The 26,322-nt window shown below is 39.8% G+C and overlaps 1 protein-coding gene across 2 annotated transcripts in view; it reads left to right on the top strand.

Annotated features, from left to right (window-relative positions):
• The window catches only part of FAP (fibroblast activation protein alpha), a 103,316-nt gene that overhangs the window by 1,903 nt on the left and 75,091 nt on the right, over positions 1–26,322 (top strand). For both annotated transcript variants that reach the window (XM_075529537.1, XM_075529536.1), the window contains exons 3-5: positions 23,151–23,249; positions 24,531–24,625; positions 25,532–25,606. In XM_075529537.1, the coding sequence (XP_075385652.1) occupies positions 23,151–23,249; positions 24,531–24,625; positions 25,532–25,606 (269 nt within the window). The remainder of the gene's footprint in view (positions 1–23,150; positions 23,250–24,530; positions 24,626–25,531; positions 25,607–26,322) is intronic.

The following is a 26,322-nucleotide window of genomic DNA, read 5'->3' on the forward strand; positions in this document are numbered from 1 at the left end:
CCAGTAATTATGGCCAGAAATTGTATTATTGTAAGGTCTTAACGAGCGCTGGAATACAAATCCATTCAAAATTAGCTCCAGAATCTTAAAGAAACTTAGCAAAGCTTGAAGTTGACACTCTGCTTCCACAGAAGTAAATGTTCTGTTATCAAAATGTGCAGATTTTATTGTAGGCCATCCCGTATCTACACAGAATAGTAGATTGCTCTTTTGAATTTAGTCATGATTTCTAATGAGAAACATGCTATATTTATACATTTTAAAATAGCATATATGTACATGTACATATACTGTATGTACATACACATATATCAACATGTAATTATACAAGCAGCATATGTGTGTCTGTATTTTATTTGTGGATACACACACACACACACATAAGCGCATAAGGAATATAAAGGCTATAAGCATATACGGAGCCCTGGGAGCAGAGTGGGTTACACAGGTCACAGTTTGAAACCACTAGTCATTCCTCTGGAGAAAGATAACAGTCTGGAACTCAAAGGGCCAGTTGTACTCAGTCCTATAGGGCAACTGTGCGTCAGAATCTACTCAATGGCAGTGAGTTTGAGTTACACACACACATGTAACGGTATAAGTGCACACCATATGCTGTTTGGTGCCGTCAAGTCCATTCTGACTCAGCAACCCAATGAACAACTGAACACAACACTGCCTGGTCCGGTGCCATCTCACAATTGTCATCAAGTGTGAGCGCATCATTGCACCCACTGTGTCAGTCAGCTCTTTGAGCTTCTTCCTCTTTTTTACTGCCCTTCTACTTTACCGAGCCTGATGCGCATGACCAGGAATGGCCGCTCTTGATAGCATGTCCAAAGTACATGAGGTGAAGTCTCGCCATACTCACTTCTAAAGAGCTTTCTGCTATCCATCTTCCAATATCCATTTCTTTGTTCTTCTGGCGGTCCATAGCGCTTTCAATATTCTTCCTCAGCACCATAATTCACATGCATCAGTTCTTCAGTCTTCCATCATCACTGTCCAACTTTCACAGGCAGAGGAGGGGGTTAAGAATATCAAGGTTTAGGTCTGATACTCCTTAGTCCTCAAAGTGACATCCTTGCTCTTCAACGCTTTCATGAGCTCTTGGATGGCATGAAAGGCTTCATTTGATTTTTTAACTGCTGCTTCCATGAACCTTCATTGTGGATTCAAGCAAGCCAAAATCCTCGACAGCTTCAATCTTTTCTCCATTGATCCTGATGTTACACATGAGCGCAGTTGTGACAATGACGTTTTCTTTGTATTAAATTGTAATCCGTAGTAAAGGCTGGGATTCTTGATCTTTGTCGGCAAGCACGTGCTTCAAGTCCTCCTCACTCTCAGCAAACAAGGCTGTGTCATCTGCATATCCCAGGTTGTCAATAAGCCTTCCTCCAGTTCTGACTCTGCCTCCTTTTCTTAGATTAGTTGCTCAGCAGATAGACTGAATAGGTATGGTGGGGGAACAACCAAGGAGCACATCTTTCCTCATTTTAGACCTTACAGTATTCCCTTGTTCTGTCTGATTGCTTCTGGGTCTGTGTGCAGTTTCTGCAAGAGCACAATGAGCCGTTCTGGAATTCCCATTCTTCTCAATGGTGTCTAGATTCGTCATAAGCCACACGGTCTAATGCCTTTGCATAGTCAACGAAACATCAACATCTTTCTGGCGTTCTCTGATTTCAGCCAAGATCCATCTGACAGCAGCAATACTGTCCTTGTGTGCCATGTCTTTATCTGAATCCAGCTCGAGTTTCTGAAAGTTCCTGTGCTGCCGTGACCATTGTTGAGCGATCTTCTGCGAAGTGTTACTTGCATGTGGTATCAATTGTATTGTCCTGCAAGTTCCACTTTCTGTTGGGTCACTTTTCTTTGTATTGAGTACAAATATGGATGTCTTCTGGTCAGTTGGCCAGGTAACTGTCTTCCAAATACCCTGGCCTAGGTGAGTGTGTGCTTCCCATGCTTCATCAGTACGTTGAAATATTTTGTTGAGTTCTGCAGATGCCGACGGCATTGCTTTTGCTAATGCCTCCAGTGCGGCTTGCACTTCCTTCAGGACAATGGGTTATTGGTATACACACATACACATATACACACATACATACATACACACATACATACACACACACACATACATATACACACATATATACACACATAAATACACATGCATATATACACACATATTATATACATGTCATCCAGTCTACTCCAAGTCATGTCAACCCTACAGGATATGGTAGGACTGTCTCAGAGGTAACTCTTCATAGGAATAGAAAGCTTCATCTTTATCCCACAGAGTGGTTGGTGGTTTCGAACTACTGATCTTGGAGTTAGCAGCCTCATGGGTAACTGCTATCCAACCAGGGATTCAAAGTATATGGCAATGGGGGTTACAAGTGGCTAACATGCTCACCTGCTAACTGAATGGTTGGAAGTTCCACCTAGAGATGTTTTTGAAAGAAATACCTGGCAGTCTCCCGCCAAAAAAAGCCCACAAAAATATCCAACCCAGAACACCCTACGAAGCACTATATTGATTCATATAGGGTCACCATGAGTCAGAATCAACTTGATGGCAACTGATATATGTCTGTGTGTGTGTATATATATGTGTATGTGTGTATATATATATACAAAATCAAATAGTATACATAAGTATAAGGAACAAGGCTAATGTAGTGGGTTATACATTTGATCACTAATTTGAAAGGTCAGTAGCACCAACTCCCCAACTTCTCTGAGGGAGAAAGATCAGCCTGTCTGCTCCTGTAAAGATTGAACAGCTCAGAAACCCTGGGACACTGTATCTAAGCTGTCTTATAAAGCCTCTATGAGTTGGAGTCAACTCAGTGGCAATAGGCTTTTAAATATATATAAATAATTACATATATAAATATATGTAAAAATTCCCATCTCTACTCTTCCCATGTGAAGATCTGTATAATACGTATGTATAGTATACACATAGATAGCACCATGGCATCAATTTCAGCTCCAGGCAACCTCATACAAAACCAAACAAAATGCGGCTCACCCCTGTACCATCCACACTTTCGTCTATCATTGAGCTCACTGAGGGTTTCCTTGGCCCTCTTGACCGTCTCCTCTCAGTGACTGCTTCCTCCTAATGACACGCCCAGAAAAAGTGAGTCGAACAAAGGTCTATTGTGATCCATAGGATTCATTGGCTAATTTTTACCAAAAAAATTTGCCAGGCCTTTCACTCCATTATGCCTTAGTCTAGAGATTTCACTGGTTTTAGTTCTTTTTCCACTATGGTGACCCAGGTGGCATTTGAAATATTGGGGGCATAGGCTCCACCATGACAGCAACAGGAAAATCATTACAGTTCTACACACGGATGTGTGGGTGGGAGAGCGTATAGCTTATAAACCGAGTATCCTGTAAAAGCTCCATGGTATTTATAACATCCCTCAACTGACATGATAATTCTCAGAGAAAAGTGATTTCTTTCTTTAAGCCTCTTAAAATTTATTTTTATTTCAATAAATAATTTTTAAAAGTCATTTGATTGGGGGCTTGTACATCTCTTATCACAAGCCATACATCCATCCATTGTGTCAAGCACATTTGTACATTTGTTGTCATCATCATTCTCAAAACATTTGCTTTCTACTTGAGTCCTTGATATCAGCTCCTCAGTTTTCCCCCTTCCTCATGAACCCTGGATAATTTTTAATTATTATTACTTTGTCATAGAATGAAATAATCAAATTAAACTTCAAATGTGTACTCATGCAAAAACAAGGAAAACAGCAAAGACTATTTGGTCTATAACATTACTACCTTTTCTAGATTTGTTTTAAAAATTCTGAAATTGTCACTTAATTAACTCTGTTGTCCTAATTAGTGTTCTCTATTTTACCTCTCTGAGTTCTACTATCCATTGCACTGGCTACACAGGACTCGCACAAAAGTTATGATTAAAGGGTTCATTAAGGACGTCAACAAGTTGTAATGTCAGTGACAAATGCTCTAGGTTGACTTGTTTGTCAGGACATGTTACAAAGTTCTTTCAGATCTGTTAATAAGTGCCCACAGGGGCATAACACTATGCTATAAGCACCAACCTGAAGGCATTCAGCTCAAACTCCATGGGTCAGAAAACCAGCTCCCTGAATGATGTAAGTGCCCAGGAAATCCTGTAAACTTCAGCCCGAAGACACCATTCCACTGCCATGTGTCAGCCACTAAGTGCCCAGAAGCACTCCACTCTGCCAGCCAGCCTGTGCGTCCATCGCTACGTGCTGCAGGGGCTGATACGAGCCCCATTCAACAATTCATTGCCATGCAAACACCTGGTGGCACAGTGGGCTTGCGTATCAGGATGCTAACTATGGAACAAGATCAGCAGTTCGAAACCACCAGCCACTCTGAGAGAAAGATGAGCTTTTCTACTTCTGCAAAGATTTACAGTCTTAAAAGCTCACAGGGGCAGTTCCGCTTTCTCTTACAGGGTCACTCTGAGTCAAAGTTGACTTGATGATGATGAGTTTGGCTTGGTTTTAGACTATTTATTCCTCGAGGTTTCTGAACGCGACCAGGGAAATAAGTTCTCCTTTCCCCTATTCAAGCGCCTTGGAAGCACAGTGGGTTAAGTGTTGAGCTGCTAACCACAAAGTCAGTGGTTCAAGTACACCAGCTGCTCCTCAGGAGGAAAGGGAGCTATCTGTTCCAATGAAGACTTAAAGTTTCAGAAGCCTTATGGGGCAGATCTACGCTGTACTACAATGCCCCCAGGAGCAGGGATAAGCTCAGTGGGACTGGTTACATTTTGCTTTGCATCCCTCTAGTAAGCCCCGGTGCGCCTCAGGATTGGATCCTTTCACCATATTTCTTCAAAGTGTCTGCTGGGCAGAGTGTCTGAGAAGCTGCAGAGATGCAGAAGAACACAGCATTGGGACCGGAAGAAGGCTTATGATGCAGATGACACACCTTGTTTGCTGAAACGCAGTGGGACTTGAAGCCTCTGCTGGTGGAGGTCAAGAGCTGCAACCCCCAGTATGGATTCTAATTCAATGTCCAGAAAATCCGCACACTGCACCAGTAGAAACCACCATGGTGATAAATGGAGAAAAGATTGAAATTAAGAGTTGATTTTACTTGAATCAACACGCAATCCTTATGGAAGCAGCAGTCAGAAATCTAACCTGCTGCGGAAAACTCTCTGCAGGGTTGAAGAGCAAAGACGTGTCTTCGCGGACTAAGGTGCAGCTCGCCCATGCCAGGTATCTTCAGTTGCCTTACCTGCAGGTGAAAGCTAGACAATGAATCAAGAAACCAGAGAAGAATTGATTCCCTTGATTTATGGTAGTGGTGAGACTATTGAAAGAACCGTGAACCGCCAGAAGAACAAACAAATCTGCCTTGGAAGCTCCTTAGAAGGTGAGACTTCACTTCACATACTTTGGATACATTCTCAGGAGACCAGTCCCTGAGAACGGACAAAGACATCATGCTTGTTAACTAAAGGGTTAGCAAAAAACAGGAAGGTCCATCTACGATATGGATTGACACAGTAGCTGCAACAATGGACTCACACAAAACAATTGTGAGGATGATGAAGGGCCAGGCAGTATTTTCTTCTTCTGTAGGTAGATTCACTGAGTCCTGATCCACACTTCTCTTCAACTGCAATAGAATCATCCCTAATATAGAACCCCGGGTTCAGGCCTCCCGCTCAGAGCTGCTGAGCACCAGGTAAGAATATGACCTGACGTGGCAATACACGAAGAAGGGAAGGAAAATGAGGAAATGAAAAGCTAGCTGACACATGTTGAGATGCTATGCAAGTAAATCCCCAGGTGAAAAGTGTCTGATGTGTAGGCAGCTCTGTTCTTAAGAACTCTCATAAAACCTATTGTATTAAAGTTTTGACTTTCGTGAAAACATTGTGCAGCTTCAATGGTCCGAAAGTTCCAGGAAGAGAATGCTTTGTCTGAATTTTAAATTGGATCACATTGCTGTTCCCCTCATGTTGAATATGTAGCAAGGCACTGGCTTAAATTCCCCTGCTATTTAACCATGAGGAGCCCTGGTGGAAGAGTGGTCATGTGTTGAACTGTGGTTGAAACCACCAGCTGCTCTGCAGGAGAGAAACTAGGCTTTCTACTCCTGTCACAGTTACAGTCGCGAACACCCACGGGGGCCACTGTAAGTCAGCTTTGACTCGATGGCGGGAGTTGTTCTTTAAGCTTGCAGCCATGCCTCCAAAGCACAAATCCCGCGCAAGTGCTGGGCATGCACTGAAGGAAAGGAAGGTGATCACTACGGAAAATAGGTGGAAATGATGACTTGAATGGAGACGGGTAAAACACCACCAGTCATTGGGAAAGACTCCAGTTGGTCAGTGATAGGAACAATTTAAAGGCGGTCCAGTGAGCACGTGAAAGGCTCTGCTTCAGCGACAGCTACAGTGTTGAAATGGCAAGGATAGGGTTGATTTGGCTCAAAACTGACAGAATATGTCTATTCAATTTAGTGGTAGGAAAGGCTTGCAGCCTTTTCAAAGATTTCTTCTTTCTTGTTTCTAAGCGGTCTTACGATCTAATCCTGTAATTTTCTTCACATTACTGTGCCTACATACTTCTACACACCTCCATTCTCACTACAAAACCATGTTTACTTTTATTATGATTATCATGTACTTTATTATTCTATCTAAGGCATTTCCATGAAATTGCAAAGGGTTTATTTGCATAGCAAGGTAAGGCGCATATGATATACTAAGACAAATATGATACTAAATAAGATCCATGTGCGTACATGCATGTTGAGACTTGTACAAACTCAGCTTAAAGATTGATCATCTGTTAACCCGGGGACCAGAAATACAATGAAATAAACAACAAATGCCAGCAAACCTGCTTCCCATACCTCATCAGAAATCCCATTACCCCTTTGCTTCAGTTGCCTTTGCATTATCCTTACCTCATGATTTATAAGCCAGCATAAGGACGATCTTCTTTTTGAGAAACATGAAAAGACACAAACAATATTCGTTCATTCACTTGTCAGTGCATTTAGTCATCAGGACTATGTGCCCATCACTTGGCCAGGCACAAAGGCACAGCAGTGTCACTTTCCCTCTGAAATGCTTGTGAGGTAGAAGTCAATGTCTGTGTACTCAAAGGCCCATGAATATCACCACCAACATGAGGTAAGATTTCTAGGATTCCTCGCCAAGTCTAAGTGAAAGAAGGAGAGGTGTTTTCCTACGGAAGGAAAAATCCCGGGGTCACCGGCCTCTGAACTAAAAGAACTTGGGTGGATTTAGGAAGGAGTCAAACAATATATAGGAGCATTTGTGGCTCGGTGGGTGAACCATTGGACTGCTAATCAAAAGGTTAGGGGTTCAAGCCCACCGGCTCTTCTGTAGAAGAAAGATGAAGCAATCTGTTTCCTAAAACATGTATAGCCTCTAAAGCTCTAGGGAGCAGCACTACACTGTCCTATCACTTCTCTACGGCAGTGAGCTTGGCTTAGGCAACACAGAAAAGTGTTGTAGACTTAGGCAAACCAATGAAGTTCACTTACATTCCAAGGACTAGAAAGAACAGCATTTTTCCAAAACTTCCAAATATTTCCCATTTTACGTACACACATGGGTTCTACTACTTAATCCCTGGCATACTTTTTGGCCTAGGCCTGCTCTTTAATGGATTGTCTTTCTTCTCTCCTGTTCCATTGATTCTTTTAGATTTCTTTGTGAGTTCTTGCTTCACCTCTGTTTCTGTGCTAGGATGCTCTCAGACCTCTAAGGGAAGCTAAGTTTCCCAGCTTTCCCTTCTTCGGTTGATCTCAAAAACACACAGGGAGACATTGTTTCCGTTCCATACACATGAAAAACAAAATCAAAGTCAAATAAGCAACAAAAAAAAACAGTTGAAAAGTTAGGGGAACAAAACTTTCAAGTAAATTCTACACTTGAATGTTCTTGCTTCGTGATTTACAGTATCTATTCTGTCCTATAGGGTTACTATGAGTCAGGTTTGACTGAGCAGCCAAGAACAACCATATTTGATTATGTTCTTTATTGTGTGTGTGTATATATATATATATATATATATACAGCGATAGAGTCCTTGTTGAATTAAAAAACAACAGATATAAAACTTTAGATTTTAGCCCTAGGATGAAAAAAACAGTAAGATTCCTTTGGGATTACAAACAATAATCGTGTTGAATGTGGTAAAGCTGAGATTAGCAAACTTTTGTTATTACCCATCTACACTGTCTGGTCCCCCGTGGCTCTGAGGCTCTTTGGTCTCTTGTCCAGCAAGTATTGATTTGGTGTTGTTACTGTTCAGTGCTGTTGAACTGATTCTAATGTATTGCAACTCCATGTACCACAGAGTTAAACCTGCCCAGTCTCATTGTTGTAACTGCCATATAAATCCATCTCATTGAAGGCCTTCTACGTCACCGTTGACCCTCTACTTTACCAAGCATGATGTGCTTCTTCAGGGTCTTGTCCCTCCTGATGTTATTTCCAAAATGTGTGTGACAAAGTCTTGCTTCCAAGGGGCATTCTGACTGTGCTTCCTCTATCCAGCACTGGGACGGAGCGTGGCAGACTGTGTCTGTGTCCTTAGGAAGTTCCCAGTCACACAATGGACAACAAAAGATTGCAGTATTTCAAGTTGATAAAAGTACTAAAGAGGACAACTGCAATAAAGAGGTGGTCAGTGGAGGCTTCCTTGAGACTATCTTCAAACTTAGACCTTAAGGACAGGGAGTACATGCTAGGGGGCAACCCTCAATGCACGGGGGAGACTGCTGCAAAGATACTGAGGAGCAGGAAATATTAGGAAAGTTCAAGAATCCAAAAGGAAGCTTGTATATATAAAAGCAAAATGATTTAAACACATCAGTACAGGGAAATGTGCATATGTATTTATGAGGGTATACATATCAAATTCAACACATATACATAAGAATATTGATACCATTTATCCATAACCACAAGAGTCCTGCTGGTGTAGTGGTTATGTGTTGAGCTTCTAACCATAGGTTAGCAGTTCAAAACCATAAGCTGCTCCTTGGGAGAAAGATTGGGTTTTCTACTCCTATAAAGAATTTGTCTTGGAAACTCACAGGGGGTTGTGGGAGCGGGGGTAGTTTTTTGGTTATCCATAAACACATAACTATTTTTTTTTGTCAAATAGGCCATATAATATTGTTTTAGAGGATAAATGAAGTTACAGAGATCATTAGTTTGTAAGAAATGTCCATTGAAATATCTATATATTAGATAAATACCTATTGTTGTTGTTAGTATTACAAGTACTAATTTTTATGGCATTGGTAATATATTATTATAAGTAATACAGATGTGAGATGAAATAATCTTCAAAGGAAATATGACTATGTCTCTAAACTTTGAAATTTTTCCCAGTATCAACATTCAGGACTGCCAAACAGGCTCCCTCAAACATCATAAGACTTTTAAGCTTATTTATTCACTATTTTTGGGGAGGAAACATTGGGGAGTCTAAAAGGTTGAGGGAAACATTCAGAAAGTCCATGGAAATAAAAGTGTTTTTGAGTCGAATGTAAATAAACCAAATTTACAAATTATATTTCCCTTAAACTGTACTTGGATTTTAGGATGACAGATGCATCTTGACAAACACTCTTTGAGCTTTGCCAAATTTTAAATAATTTAGAAAATAATCCAACTCTTTATAGAATTTCCATAATGCAGAGGAATTTGCCTCTGATGTCCAATGCAAATAGTGTTACAATTTAAACAAGAATATATAGCAATAGGTAAACATTCATTTTAAAGTTCAAATCACATATGTTGAATCAGAAGTAGAAGGCTTTATAAGAAAGTTAACCCGAACCTAAATTACAACAATAATTATTGTAGTAGACCAAAATAGATTTTTTTCTATAGCATTCTGAATTATTCAAACACCAGTCAGGTTCTTGGGTTTTATAACTTACTCAATACATACAGAACACAGAACTTGTTTTTCATTTTAGTGTCATTTGAGTTAACTAAAATTGTGTGGTTAAACAGAATAATTTAACATCTTTATTAACTTTTTTCCTATTTTTAATAAAATGAATAGTATTGCTCCAAACCAAACTCCCTGCCATTGAGTGACTGCCAACTCAAAGTCATCACGTAGGACAAGGACGAACTGCCCTGTGCTATTCTGAGAGGGTCACTCTTTCTGGGAGTACAATGACTAGTCTTTCTTCTGATGAACGGGTAGTGAGTGGTTTTGAACTGTTGGCCTCGTGGCTCACAGCCCACTGCGTACACTAAAAATATATTTTAAAACAAATTGTGATTTTCAATTTGGTAGGAAATTCTATTCGGATTCATTAGTGGAACAGGGAAAAACAACTATATGTGAAAACAAAACCCAAAACCACTAGGTAATGTAAACAAAATGGAAACGTTTCCACAAAGACAAAAACACCCAAGATGTACTTAAGAGGAAGTAAGAAGATATAAACAGAATTAACGATGCTGTAAAGTAAAGCTTTCAAGACCTTCATTTGTTGTTATTATGTGACTCAAAATGGGGAGGAACAACTGCAAACATGCATTCATTACTAATTGACATGTGCAGAGCATGAAGTTAGGAAAACTGGAAGTGACCCAAAGGGCAAGGGAGCATAAAACACCGATAGCCACGGCACCAGTGGCATGAGCCATTGGCAGCAGATTTCCATGTGGCTTACCGTGCCCGAGAGGACACGTGGAAGGGAAGCACCATAGCAGTCGTGATCAAGGAGTAGTTCATGATCTATCTACCCTGGAGCGCAGTGCTGTCACTTAGACCCATCCACACGCCCACCAGGAAGACGGGTCAATATGAATTTTATTCAAACTGACTAATGCAATGCATGAAGAAATGGAAGATTACTACCAACATCTGCAATATGAAAGTGACCAAATATTCAATAACATGTATTGATAATTACTGGAAATTGGAATGGGAAAGTTGGAATCAGAGAAGCACCGGAAGCTAGAAAACGACCTTGTTGAGAGAAAAGACATCTGAGCTCATGTGACAGAAAAGTTCAGAGCCAATGATTTACTCACTACAAACACAGGTGCATTTCTATCAGTGTGCTTTGCCATTTCCCCTACAAATTCAAGGTGTGGGGCAACCTTGCATAGAGAGACGCCACTGGGCCCATTTCCTCAGTAGTATGTGCTCACTTCTTGCTTCTGTGTCACATTTTGAAAATTACCATAATATTTCAAAATCTTTCATAATGCTATTGCATACTTAAGAGACTACAGTATAATGTAAACATAACTTTTATATCCATAGGCACCTTTGAAAAAAGTAATTGTCTAGCCTTATTGATCTATTTACTGTGGCGGTCCACTAAGGAACCTGTGCTATCTCCAATATAAATGATAACTGTGCATGTGAACCTCACTGGATGGAGCACACAGAAATCAATTCAACTAAATTTGTGGGAAAAGACAGTAGACAAAGTTCAATATCATCAGTAAGCACAACTGCGTTGACAACTGCAGAGCAATCCCTTAATTGCTTACATGAAAGTTCAACTTTAAGCTTACGAAAATTTAACGAGTTTGTGAGAGCTAATGAATGACCCTGAGTATGTCCCACCCGTATTAAAAGACCATTTCAAGAATGTGTTAGAAGAAGAAGAAGAATGTAGTTGGTGTAATTAACATGAATAACCAAAGAATGTGGAGTCCATGTGGCATAATGGGTTATGTGTTGGACTGCTAACCACAAGGTCAGCAGTTCAAAACCACAGCCACTTGGTGGGAGAACGATGAGGCTTTCCACTCCTGTAATGATTTACAGTCTTGGAAACCCACAGACGTAGTTCTACCCTGTCCTGGAGGGTTACTATGGGTTAGAATTGAATCAATGGCAGTGAGTGTGAGGATTTTTGTTTTTGTTTTAGACAAAGAACAAATGAGTTGTAAGAAGACATGAAAATATTACATGCAAAGAAAGCAATAGATCATTAAAAAGGCAGGAAAGGAATAAAAAGTAAAATGGATGCCAGAAGAGACTCAAACCTGCTTGTAAATGTAGAGTCCTAAAGGTGAAAGACAGACATGCTGACGTAAAACACTGCCCAGAAGATTTCAGTGGGTGGCCTGAAAAGACTAAGTAAAAGATTATAATGAAATGTGCAGAGACTTGAAGTTAGAAAACTGAGCAGGAAAAACACATTTGACAACTCGCAAGCCACAAAAAATTGAAAAAGTCAAGCTTTGAATTGAATTCTGAAAGTTTCTATGTGCAAAATATTGAACGACTCAGGAAGCACCAGAAAGGAAGGAAGCAGTACAGCGTCTCTGTGCCCCAACAGAATTTGCTGATAATAATTTTAGGAGATAACATAATATCAAAAACTGACAGGGTAGAAGGAAGAAACCCGCCCTTCACGTGAAGGCATTGGCAAAACACATAGCTCAAGGAATTGAAGGAATACTAATTGAGATGTTTCAACAAATACAATACCCATCTGTGCCAAGAAACTTGGAAGGCAAAGATATGGTCAGCTGACCGGAAGAGCTCCACATTGACACCCATTTCAAAAAAAGGTGATCCAGCTTAAAGCAGAGATTATCAAAGAATATTAATATCACATGCAAGTAAAACTTTGCTGATGATAATTCAAAACCTTCTTCAGTAATACATTAACAGAGAACTGGAAATAATTCAAACCAAGTTGAAAGATATCATAGTTGGAATGAAAGATATCATTGTTGATGTTCAATGGATGTTGGCTGAAATCAGACAATATCAGAAAGGTGTTCACCTGTAATTTATCATCTCAGCAGAGGCATTCAACTGTTTAGAACATACTGAAATTATGGATAATGTTATGAAGAATGGGAATTCTCAAACAATTATGCTCCTGGTCAATCTGATTCATTTTAAAAAGTCAATACTTCCAAATCAGTACATGTTTAAGAGGGTAGACAGTACCATCGTTCTCCAGGCAGAGTAACTGGGGAGTTTGAACTGTTAACCTTAGCATTCTAATACTTAACAACATGGTGCCACTTGGAGCACATCCACTCTGTAGCATAAAGGATGCCACGAGATTGGAGTCAACAGCAACTAACAATGACCACAATCACTGGTCTAACACCCCCTCAGATAGCGCTACCAAAAAGGTAGGGGGAAAGAGGGTAGAGGTGAGGAGGGAGGGTATTACCAATCACAATGAATGGCACATAAACCACACACCCCCATCCAGGGGAAAGATCAACAGAAACCAGAGGGGAAGGGAGAGAGTGGTGGGTATGAGATTTGAAAATAATTAACAATCTATAATCTATCAAGAGGCCACAAGGGTTGGGGTGGGGAGGGAGAAAGAGTGGGGATAAAAGAGGAGCTGATCTCAAGGGCTCAATGGAAAGTAAATGTCTAGAAAAGAATGATGGAATACATGTACTAGCATGTTGGATACAATTGATGTGTGCATTGTAGCAAGAGTTGTAAGAGCCCCCAATAAAATGATCTAAAAAGAAAACCCACCTCAGACCCATTTCTCCCCAAAATTGTCAGTGTTTCAATCAAACTGATATTAGTTTACAAATGGTATATTTTAAATATATTCCTTACATTTGCCCCTGTGGCACTTAAGTAAACATGACCTGATGTGCTAGCTGGAGAGATGTGTTTCCTTAGCTTAGCCTCTACACAAAGGCAGCAGAAAGTTGTCTTTGGCTCTGGCTTTGCAGGGGTCCGTCTTAACCTTCCATTGTGAATCAATTCGAAAGGGAGAACCCCAAGACCTGCTGGCAATTTACCTACGGACCATTGACCCCACCATATTTCTTCATTTCCTTTATGATGAATGTTAGAGTTAACATGAAATGCCTCTGCTCTGTTACTATTTAGCAATGCAGGACCAGAAGAGTAAACGGGAGACACAGAACTCTAATAAAGCCCTAGCACGGAGTCGTAAGAAAGAACTCTGAGAGGAGGGACTCATTTACTTGCTTGTGAAGAATTTTTGTAAAATAAAAATTCTTGGATCCATAATTAAGACAGTTTCTTCTTTGCTTTAGTGAGTAGAACATGCAAATAATTAAAGCATAGCTGTTAGAAATTTAATATGAATGTGAATACCTCGACTAAAGCTGGGCCAACTTTAATAAGGTGCACTCCTGAGTGCTATGCGTTAATCAAATAAGTGTCAATTATGAATGGAAGAGAGAGATACTTTCAGAGTTCATTTCTATTTTGGCTCAACTGTTAATGCTTAAAATTATGAATGCTAAAATTAAACTTCCAAAGTTATCAGAAGACTACTACATTTTAATATCAAAACATTACTTGGGAAGCATCATAAAAATAAATTTTTTAATCCAACAATTATTAATGGAACACTTTCCTGGTGACTGAAGCACTTTTAGTCTGTTAGATGCCATAGAGGAATGCCAGTGGATTCTGTTGTGCTGCCAACCATAAGGTTCGCAGTTCCATTCCACCACTGACACTGTGGAAGGAAGATGAGGCTTTCAGCTCCCATACAGATACAGAGCCCAGAGCCTTAAATGAGCAGTCCTACTGGTTCTAGAGGGTCACAGAAATTAGAATGACTTACCAGCAGTGATTTCTGGAAAAAAAATTTTAATTTGATGCTATCAGGATCCATTTTATACTGCTTTGTAAGTACACACATACACACCTTCAAACTGTGAGAAAAAAGCAATACCAATGCTTTCTGTGATCTCTTGTTTAAACCTAATCTGAAACAAAATCAGTCCTGTTCCCTTCAGAAGGAATGTAGCTAAAGAATAGTTCATTTCCAACCCATGGGGAGGGGATTGTTTAGGTCTCCACAGAGATGGCAGTGCGAGTGCTGGCCAAATCACGGCACACCAAACCTTGAAGGTAATGCAACCACATGGAGCAAATCTGGAACACAGAGGTCTACAGGGTCAGCCCCAATCAGAAATCAGAGGCAAACACTCCCCCCGCCCCAGAAGTATGAGCTACAGAGGACAACACTAAACCTACAGGTTGGGGAGAGGGGCTGGCCTGTCCCACCCATAGAGAAGCAAACCAAGATGGAAAAAGAGAGTGGGAAACTAGACCCCATACTGGCTCCCAAACCCTGAGGATAACAGCCCTGCATGGCACTGCTAAGGCACAGAGAGGACCAAGACCAACACCAACTCGAGACATGATGTCCCCTCACTGGAGCACACCACGACAGAGGACACATGGTGGGGAGTGAGACTGGTCTGACCACCCCCACAATGGAGCAAACCAAGAAGGGAACATAACAAATCAGCAATGGGAGCAGAGCAAAGCCACAAATCCCCCGAGGAGCCCCCAAATAGACCTCAGGCTAGAAGACGCAGTTCCCGGAACCCTGCAGGACACGTGGGGAGACAGTCATAAAGGTCAGCCAACAGACCGGGAATTATGTATGCTTTTTCATTCTTTGTTTTTTTCTCATTTTATTTAATCTTCTGTTTTCTCTTTGTTTTGTTTTTTCTCTGTTATTGTGGTTTTGCCTACTACCAGTATAAGACAGGCATGGGAAGCAACCCTGAAGTAAAAGCAATGGGACTGACAATTCCAGAGGGACCTGGGGATGGGGGGTGGGGAGGGGAGGAGGCAGGAGAAAGGAGCGTTGAACAAATACCACCACAGACAGGGGAACAACTAGGGAATTAAAAGCAACAAGGAGGAGGATGTAGAGATTCCAGTGGTGTTGGAGCAATAGCAATCTAGCTGAGAGGAATAACTAGGACAAAAGGAGGGTGATGGTGGGACAGGAGGAAGGTCAAAGGAAACCGGAAAAATCTAGGAAGCAAAGCTATAGATAGAGGTATAAACATAGGTGTGTACTTATATAAATATAATAATTCATAAACAAAGAGTTATTGGCCTATGTGCATATATTTTTATGGAAATAGATTGAGTAAGTGGATGGACTTTGGGTCTCTGCTCAAGTCCCCCGACAAAGCAAGGACACTTTGTTCTAACAACCTGGCATTCTATGATGCTCACCCGACACAAGCAATGAAGACAAATGGGTGCATAAGCAAATGTGGTGAAGAAACAGAGGGTGCCCAGAAATCTAAAGATATAGTGTTTGGGGTCTTAAAGGCTTGAAGTTAAACAAGCAGCAATCTAGCAGAGAAGCAACAAGCCCACATAGAAGAAGCATACCAGCCTATGAATTCATGAGGTGCCAATGGCACCAGAAGACCCAAAACAGACAAACAAATATGATGAAGAGGAAATAGATCTATATGCATATATTTAGAGGTTTAGTATTAAGGTTGGGGATGGACATTGGGTCTCCACTCAAGTACTCCCTCAATGCAAGAACATTTTGTTCTCTTAAACTGCCATTCCATCATGCTCACCTTCCTGACACAATCACTGAAGACAAAATGGGTGCATAAGCAAATGTGGTGAAGAAAGCTGATACTTCCTGGCTATCAAAAAACAGAGCATCTGGGGTCTTAAAGGCTTGAAGGTAAACAAACAGCCAGCCATCTAGCTGAGAAGCAACAAAGCCCACATGGAAGAAGCATACCAGCCTGTGTTATCATGAGGTGTCCATGGGATCAGGTATCAGGCATCAAAGACAAAAAAGTCATATCATTGAGAATGAGGGTAGTGGGGACCCAGAGTCCATTTTAGACAACTGGACATCCCCTTAAAGAAGGGTTGCAGGGAGGAGATGAGCCAGTCAGGGTGCAGGGTAGCACCTATGAAACATACAACTTTCCTCTAATTCTTAAATGCTTCCTCCCCCTATTATAATGATCCCAATTCTACCTTAAAAATCCAGCAACACCAGAGGATGTACACTGGTACAGATAGGAACTGGGAATCCAGGACGATGAACCCTTCAGGACCAGTGGTAAAAGTGGAAATACCGGGAGGGTGGAGGGAAGGTGGGAGAAAGGGGGAACCGATTACAAGGCTCTGCCTATAACCCCCTCCCTGGGGGATGGACAACAGAAAAGTGGGTGAAGGCAGACATCGGACAGTGTAAGACATGACAAAATAATAATAATTTATAAAGTATCAAGGGTTCGTGGGGGAGAGAGGAAAAATGAGGAGCTGATACCAAGGGATCAAGTAGAAAGCAAATGTTTTGCGAATGATGATGGCAACAAATGTACAAATGTGCTTGACACAATGTATATATGTATGTATGGATTGTGATAGAGTTGAATGAGCCCAAGGGCTCGAATAGAAAGTAAATGTTTAGAAAATGATGGTAGTAACTTATGTACAAATATGCTTGATACAGTTGTTGTATGGAATGCTATAAGAGCTGTAAGAGCCCCAAATAAAGTGATATAAAAAAAAGGTAGTTCATTTTGGGCCCAGCCACCAAAGACAAGAGGAAGAGATCACTGGAAAGGCTTATAACCAATGCAGGACCCCATTAACATTCCCGTGGTCGTCAAAACAGCTGGCGTCACATTTATGAAGGGGAGAGATACATTCTGGATTCCTGTGCACACAATCCTGTCACTTCAGACCACTTACAGACAGGAAGCAATTCCATTGATGGTTACAGATCACCGAGTGTGTGTACTTCAATCGTTGAATAGGGATTCTGAACTTTGCAGAAGAAGCATGCTGGGAGCTTGATAAAAACGAATGCCAGTGGACTGTCAGGAGAGAGCCGTCTCTGGAGAAGGACGTCGTGTTTAGGAAAGCAGAGGGGCCGGAAGAAGAGGAAAGCCCTAGGGGGATGGATTGACACTGTGTCTCCGCAGTGGGCTCAGCAAAGCAATGGTTGTGAGGAAGGTGCAGGTCCAGGCAGCGTTTCTTTCTGCTGTGCATAAGGTTGTCATGGGCTACAACCAACTTAACGGCCCCTAAGAACAGCAACAACACTAGAACCCCATCCCCAGAGATCCCGAGTCTGCAGACTTGAGTCAAAGATGGAGAATTTTTGTTTTCAAAAAGCAATTCAAATGACTCTAAGTTTAAATGAATAACAATGGCCAATCTCTGTACAAAAGTATACACACGCCATTCTCCTCGTGAATAAGATAGAGGAGAGTAAGAACCGAGGAAAAAACTGGCAAAAACAAGCTAACTTGGAATCTGCCCATTTAGTTGATCTTTCATTCAACAAATATCACTTCCATGATATACTTACCTAGTTGTAATAATGAGCAAATAAAACTCTGCTTCGACCCTCCTGAGTAGAACCTATGTTTAGACAAGTTGTTATCCTACAAATATAAAGATAACACGATCCTGTTCAATAAATTTCAGTAAGTGTTGACCACATAAAGCCAGTGGTAATTTTGTGGATACCAGTGGTGGGACATTTCTGTAGCAATTGTTGTGGCAGTCAATATTAATAGTAAAACAAGATTATGTTCAAGACATATGTGTATGTATAGAGAATCAGACCTTAGATCAGAAATTATAAGTAAATATAATTTTTGATTCTTACTCTGAAAATGGGAAACTATGTAGAGGGGATGTTTATCTAAATCCCTCCCATTATAACCGGGATTCCTCTAACTCTGCCCATCTTGAGTCTAATTGTGTCCAAAGTCATTACACCATGCAAGTGCTGGCTTTGTGGAGTGTGGCAGAGTTTACAAGGTTAAGAGTAACCATTTCAGCTCAATCGGTGCCATGATTTGCGTGTGTGTGTGTGTGTGTGTGTGTGTGTGCTTTTAGCCACCTGTCAGTAGATTCCAGCTGACCATGATCTTGTATGTATCAGAGAACGGTGTTTCCCAGGGTTTTAGTGGCTATTTTATCGTCAGTTTTCTTCAGTTTTTCAGGCTTTTCTTCCAAAATGCTTCCCTAGCCTTTTGGTTAGCTAGCAATGTGTTAATCGCTCGTATGATCCGGTAACTCTGTCCTGAACCCTATTTGAGCATAATGTAGCTGCCTCATCTGAATATCTTTCCTCAACTTCTACAATGCGCTTCTTGGGGAGTAGTGATTATTTTCATTATGACAATTAGTGATACAATGAATATGTGTTCAAACTTACTTTACAGATATTGTCTGAGTCATAATCTTATATATGCCAGATTCTCTATATAGATTATTTTCATTTATAACTATGATTTACAACCCCCAGTCACTCTGTGGGAGAAGAATGAGGGTTTCTATTCCCATAAAGAATAGCAGTCTCAAAAACTCACAGGGACAGTTCTATTCTGTCTTCTATGGTCGCCCTGAATCAGAAATAACTTGGTGACAATGAGTTTGGTTTATTTAACCTTCCTAGCTAAATTAAGTTGGAGTTTTCAAGAGTGGATAACTAGCCCTTGTAATCATTTTGAAAAATGTGATAAATATCAACATACTCATGGATGATATGATAAATGTGAATATTGTAAAAATAATTTGGATGTATGTTTTCTAAAATGAATTTTATTTATGATAACAATTGGACTTGTGATAATAATTATGATATTGAGCTATGGCACTGCATGATGCCCAAAGTACCAGTACAACCAATGAATTCCAGTAGAGTAAGGGGAAACATTGACAATACATGCCAGGAACCTAATTTGAAACTCCATTTCCCAAATTGTGATTTTAACTAGGATTAAAACAAAACAAAAGTGCCAGTGATCACATTATGTTGAGAAATGTTTAAAGTATTCATTCGTGGTGTATTAAAAGCTATGAGAACATTAGAAAAGTGAACATTTATTTACTGCTTATCATGTGCCAGACATAGAACTATATGCTACACTTGAATTGCCTCACTTTAACCTTCTAAAAAGGATTACTAGTAATTCTACTTATGAAATTTCTTAATTCAACATAACTGCATGTTAGGAAAAATTATATTAAATGCTGCTGTCTTAGGAAAATCATTATATAATTCATTAACCACAATGAAAGTACTATGTATGCTAGACTTCAAAAATAGAAAAGACATTTCCAGGGTTATATTTGTTTTCAGAATTAACATCAAAAGTTTTTTTAGTCGTCTAGATGTTTTAGTATTCAAAACCAATGAATTCACTATTCTGAGTTAGGCAGACACAAGTATCTCAAGTGGAAAATAAGTTTCACTATAAATAATGTTTTAGTTTTCCCGTTAGCTACATTAGAAACAGATTGTAATTTGCTCTTAGGAGAGTTAAATAATTGACTGAAAAGGCTTAGCATTGATTGCAATGCTATTGTGTTAAGATAGTCTTTTATTTAATAAATGGGAATTACAAAATCAATTGTATAAATACTGCACAAGTCACTCAATTAAATTGAAGAACTTTTATTTAAAAAAGTAATTGTATGGCACAAACAACCTTACTTAGAATTCAAAAGGAATATGGGTATATCTTTAAAAATGTTAATGACCTAATTTTATTAAACAGTGCTGGATTCAAATGAGCATATTCTTTAACCACCAAATTAATTTTAAGAAAATTAAGGGGGATAAAAAGACCTCATGATCTTAATCTACTATGTAAATCATACATTTATAGCAATTAATCTCAAAAATAACAAACTCACTGCCATTGAGTATGACTCACAGTAACCCCTGCGGGTTTCTGAGACTGTAACAGTTTATGAGAGTAGAAAGTCCGGTCTTTTCTTTCTCCCTACGAGCTGCTGGTGGTTTCGAACAGCTGACCACACGGATCACAGCCCATCATGTTACTACGACACCACCAGGGCAACTAGATCAGCTGAAATATCGAAGATGTCATTATCTTATGGTTTACATTTCTCTTTTAAGATGGTCATGCAAATCCAAGGTTAAGAGATGAAGCTGAGTTGCAAATCTAGTCTGATGGAGTTGCAAGGGCTCGTTAGCATTATCTAATACAGTCCTGTGGTATCGTAGGTCAGCATGCTGGGATACTAGATATGGAACCCCTACAATCAATGAAATTAAGGGTAGAAGTGTTCAGTAAAGGACAAGGCGGAAATCACACCCATCCATCCATCGCTCAACTTCATATAGTCATTCATTCAACGAGTATTTATTAAATGCCTGTGGGTGCTATATACTGGGAGTGTGACAGTCGGCAAAGCTGGACATAGCCAAGTACATTTTGCCCAAGGAGAAAGCTTAGAAGGCAGGAAAGGCTAAGCAAGAAAAAAGAGTGGAAATGGAAATACGGGGAGGAAATGGAAATGATGCTGTTACATTATGGGGATGGCAACCGATGTCATGAGCAACATGTGGATGGATGGTGGAATGGAAAACCGGTTTGCTTTGTAAACTGTCTCTCAGCTCACCATCCACTGACAATGAATCGATTCTGACACATAGTATTGTATGGAGCACAGAGTAGAACTGCTCCTTAGAGCTTCCCAGACTGCAAGTCTTCACAGCCCTATCTTTCTCCTTTGCAGTGGCTAGTGGGGTTCAACCATTGACATGGGGGTTGCAGCCCAATGCTTAGTCCACCGAGGCACCAGAGCTTCCAGATCAAAATCTAAAACAAATAAGCAAAAAGTAGACTAGATATGACTCCTGACCTTGTGGAATTGGAGATGACAGTGAGCGGTGGACAAACATTTAAAAAAATGATCAGCCCAAATACACCCATGTATAAAAACCAAGACATCACTTCCACAGAAAGGAGCGTCGCTGTTGTTCTCTGGTGCTGCTGGGTTGGCTCCAACTCTTAGTGACCCTGTGTCCAACAGAACGAAACACCATCATCCTCATAATTATTCTAAGGTTGGAGCTCATCGGTGCAGCCACTGTGTCAATCCATCTTGTTGAAGAGCTCTCTTTTTGCTGCCTTGCTACATGACCAAGCATTACAGCTTTCTCCAAGGACTTGTTTCTCCAGGCATCATGTCCAAAGTAGGCGAGACAAAGTCCCACCATCCTGGCCTCTAAGGAGCATCCAGGCTGTACTACTTCCCAAATAGATTTATTTTTCTTTGGCCAGACCATGGTACTTTCAATATCCTCCAGCGCCACTATACAAATGCATCGATTCTTTTCAATCTTCCTTATTCATTTTCCAACTTTCACATGCATATGAGGCGGCTGAAAATCATGACCATGGCTTGAGTAAGGTGCATGAATGCAGTTCTGGTAAGACATGTAAGGAAAGAGCCCCCTCTAAACCAGGGGCTATCTCAAAGGAGCCGGTCTTTGAATTGAGCAGTAAGGAATGAGGAGAAGTTATTAAGGCAAGTGGAGAGGGTGGAAAAACTTACAAACACCTACTTAGCAACAGAAAGTGCAGACTGTTTGAAGTCTTGAAATTAAAAAGAGAGGGGCAGGAAAGGGCTGAAGGGCTAGTTTGGCCCAGACTAGCCAGGATCTACAGTCAGGTTTTGACTTTTTATTTTTAGCCTAAGAATTATGGACAGTCATGGCAAGATTTTAGCAGGAGGATGTATAGTTAGTTTTATTTCCACAGGGGCATTTCAATTTCTGGAGGGAAATGCTAGATTCATGCATGCACTTTATAAACAATTTTTAAGGTGGGGCGTGGAAGGAGTAAGATGGGGAGAGGAAGAATGGCAGTATGGGCATGAAGGATAGGGCGGAAGTTGGTTGCTAAACTCTTTATCTGGAATGTACTGCTGAGAATGCAGTCATGTTTGGAAAACGCAATTGTTCTTGAATTTAAATAGAGGTAAAATCTGCTTACAGTGTGTGAGCTTTATATGAACAACCTCACCGCTTCCAATTTCTAGGGTGACATGCAGAGATTATGTAGCCTTTTTCCCTGCCAGCCCACTTTCTCTTTATAAAAGTAGAAATTGTCTCTTTTCTATACTGCCTTTCTTGACATTTTTGAAGATAAGCCAACCACTTATAGCAAAGACAAGTTCAAATATGCTTCATTTGGAATAAACCAGTACATGTAAGACCTGGAACCATAGTAGTAAGTTTTCTTTTGTACTTAACCTTGTACAGCAATTCTGGAATCTAGTAATAATACTTTTTGAATTACTGTCATACATCATTACATTGTGGCCAAATTACATCACTGCCAAACTACTTCAAAATCATCATCAGCCCACGTGACGAATGTATTTGGAGGTACAGAAGTCAAGATAGGAGTTGAGTGAATGTTTGACTGAAAGCAAACCTTTTCATTATATAAGAAAGAACACACGAGGGCCTGACTGAGAGTTAGAACTGTTTTTCTTTTTATTAACAATGTGCTTCTTCTTCCCCCAAAGTCCACAATGATGGAGGCAGTACAACAAGGGCCCTCACGCTGAAGGATGTCTTGAATGGGACATTTTCATATAAAACATTTTTTCCTAACTGGATTTCAGGTAAATTAGTTATCTTTCTGTTGGCTTCATTTTCAGTAAAATGTATGTGGTTTTTTAGTAGCAATGCACTAAAAATAATAAGCCATATCAATTGAAATAGGCAAGAAAGTAACTGCCTAGAGAAATCAAGCATCCTCTGCACCAATCTTATCAGACTCATCTAAATTGGATTTAATCAATAATAATGAAGACGATAGTACTTTTAGTCAGAAAATAAAAGCTGAAAATGCATTGTTGATGAAACTTGAGTATATATTGTAGCTTTTTAGAGTGAGGAATGTGCATCTATTTAGGAGAGGTCATAGGAATTTTACTAAAAGATATATTTATTGTTCAATTGATTACTCTGAAAAAAATAGGCAAAACCCCTTTAAAGATCTTTAAAGATCAGAAAAACATATGTGTTATGGTTCTTAATATAATATAGGACAATACTTATGAGTTTAATCACACAAATGCAAAGATTAAATTATTCGTGACATTATAATTGTTCACCTAAATTACCACTAAACAAAATTGAATATTCTCATTTTTTCTTAGAAAATAAAATGCATACAAATGGGTTTTAAAGTCACTATAACCCAACATAAATGTATAATTTCATTGTTATGAAAGAAACAGACCACAATTTGATGTCATAATGCAGGGTATGACATTGATGAACTTTGAAAATATTATGCTGACAGAAATTAGCCATAGGTCAGAGAAACTATGTTGTATGATCCCACGTATATAAACTATTTAGAGTTGGTATTATATAGAAGCAGGCAATGGTCATTATGGACTCATACGGGTGGGTGGGCGGAGTGATTGGGGAAGGACATTTGCTTAAGGGACACTGAGTCTCTGTTAAAGCTGAGAGAGTTATTTGGAAATAGGCAGTGCTGTTGACGGTACAAGGTCATGAACATGGTCAGCACCACTGAATTAGACATGGGAATGTTAAACAGATGAATGCATTGTGATCTACATTTTTTATCAAGATAAAAAAGGAAGGCTATTTTTAACTAGTTTATGCTTTTTGTACCACAGACAAACCAAAATTTTATTTCCAAACTTTCTGAACCGCTTCGAATAGGGCTGTGAGCAAATAACGACGTCTTTGAGTAAAGTTGGAGGCATCCTTTGTTTGTCAATATCAACTTATTTTAAATCTGACACATTGACTGGGCAGGGAGAAAAGACAATAAATCTGTGAGATGAAAGAGGTTTCTCTTTGTTACAAATCTATTACCTGTTAACGAAGATCATTTCAAGCCTCCCCACTTTTTTTGTTTAAAGGACAAGAATATCTCCACCAATCAGCAGAAAATAATGTAGTATTGTATAATATCGAAACAGGAGAATCATACACCATTCTGAGTAATACTACCCTGGTATGTATCCATCAGCATCTTCCACCTCTGAGACTGTACCAGGAAACCACTCGATCTAGTTTCATTCTGCCTTGCAAGGTCTGTCCCCGCCCCGCATTCTCGTCCAGTTCTATCTTCCCAGCACACTGTATGACTGCTTGCCTGGTTCTTAGTCACCTATCAGCTTGCCTTATCAAAGAAAATACTATGACGTGAACATTAGAAACTCGGCAGTTGGAGTGTGAAAAGTGCAGTTCCAAATCTGGGCTCTTCTACTGGATTGCCCATGGGCCTTCAAGAACAGGCTGCACCACACCAATCACACGACGCCTCCATTCTCTTATCTGCACAGTGGGAATGACAATAACACCTCTCTTGTTATTATAAGAATTAAGCAAAATATCACGCACAAGAATGGTGTCTACCACAGAATAAATGTTCAATATGGGCTTAAATGCATTAATGCATTATCCATCAAACATGGGAGCATGCTGTTCTGCTCTCCTGGACTCTGAGTTCTTCTACTTTCTTCACCCTGAAAAGACGACAGATATCCGTAAAACTAAGCTCAGATGACACGTCCTCGATGCAATCAACAATTCTCTCATTTACATTCAATTACTTTTTGCTTATTGATCTAATGTTGTATGTATATATCGTTTATGGAACTTTGCAACTTATAATATGTTACTTATTTATAATTTTACCATTATGTATTGCTTAAGATTGAAAATTCTGTCTTCTTTATTCTGTCCTCCCCCCATGATGTCTAATAAATTACTTTGTATACAGTAGGTATAAGTGTATTTTAAAATTATATCATAATTATATGTATGTACAATGATATGATATTCTTTGATGACTGAACATTTATATTGCTTGGATTTATTTTATTCTGTGTTCTAAACAACTTCTCCGTAATTTCAGAAAAGCGTGAATGCTTCCAATTATGGCTTATCACCTGACCGACAGTTTGCGTATCTAGAAAGTGATTATGCAAAGGTATGTTAAATTGACTGTCTTATTTGGATGCATCTGATTATATCTCCTACTAATCCACAAATGGGCTGATAAAGGGCAAAAGAATGGAGAATCTACCTTGACCTCTACATCTTTAAGAAGTTAAGGTAGATTCTATGTGAACTCAAGGAACATAGGTAAATTATGGATAAATAATTCAGAAACTGGCTTCCTTGTCTGGTCATCATTAGTTAGTAGAACTTCTTTCCATTGGTGGAAGAAAATTTCATTTGAGGGCAAAAAGGAAATGATACCATCACACCCCTAAAGCTACCCGTGACATAATAAGTCACATAATGTTCAGATATGTTAAGCTCACTAATGGCTTTTGTTACTGAAAGTGGAATACTCAAGGAGTCGTACATTTAATCCACCTCAAGCAAGGTCATAAGAAAAGCCTTCAAAAATTTGTATGACTATTGCATTTTCCCACAAATTTCTTGAGGCCTCCTTGTTTACAGTCAGTGGTAGAGCCCATGGCTAGAAAGTTTGTCTTGTAAAGCCTAGGTTAGAAGTATTCCCACCCAAACACACCACTGCTGCTACCTTCTTTAGTCCATTTGACGCCTGCTTAGTCCATATGGTGAGATAGCCATTTGCGCTGTTGACAAGTCATAGCTAATGAAGAGTTCTTTGGTCTTGCATGGGGCCTCTTTGATTCTATCATCGAGACCATCTTTTCTAACTACTGCTCCGTC

The sequence above is a fragment of the Tenrec ecaudatus genome, chromosome 13, assembly GCF_050624435.1.
Source record: "Tenrec ecaudatus isolate mTenEca1 chromosome 13, mTenEca1.hap1, whole genome shotgun sequence".
Lineage (NCBI taxonomy): Eukaryota > Metazoa > Chordata > Mammalia > Afrosoricida > Tenrecidae > Tenrec > Tenrec ecaudatus.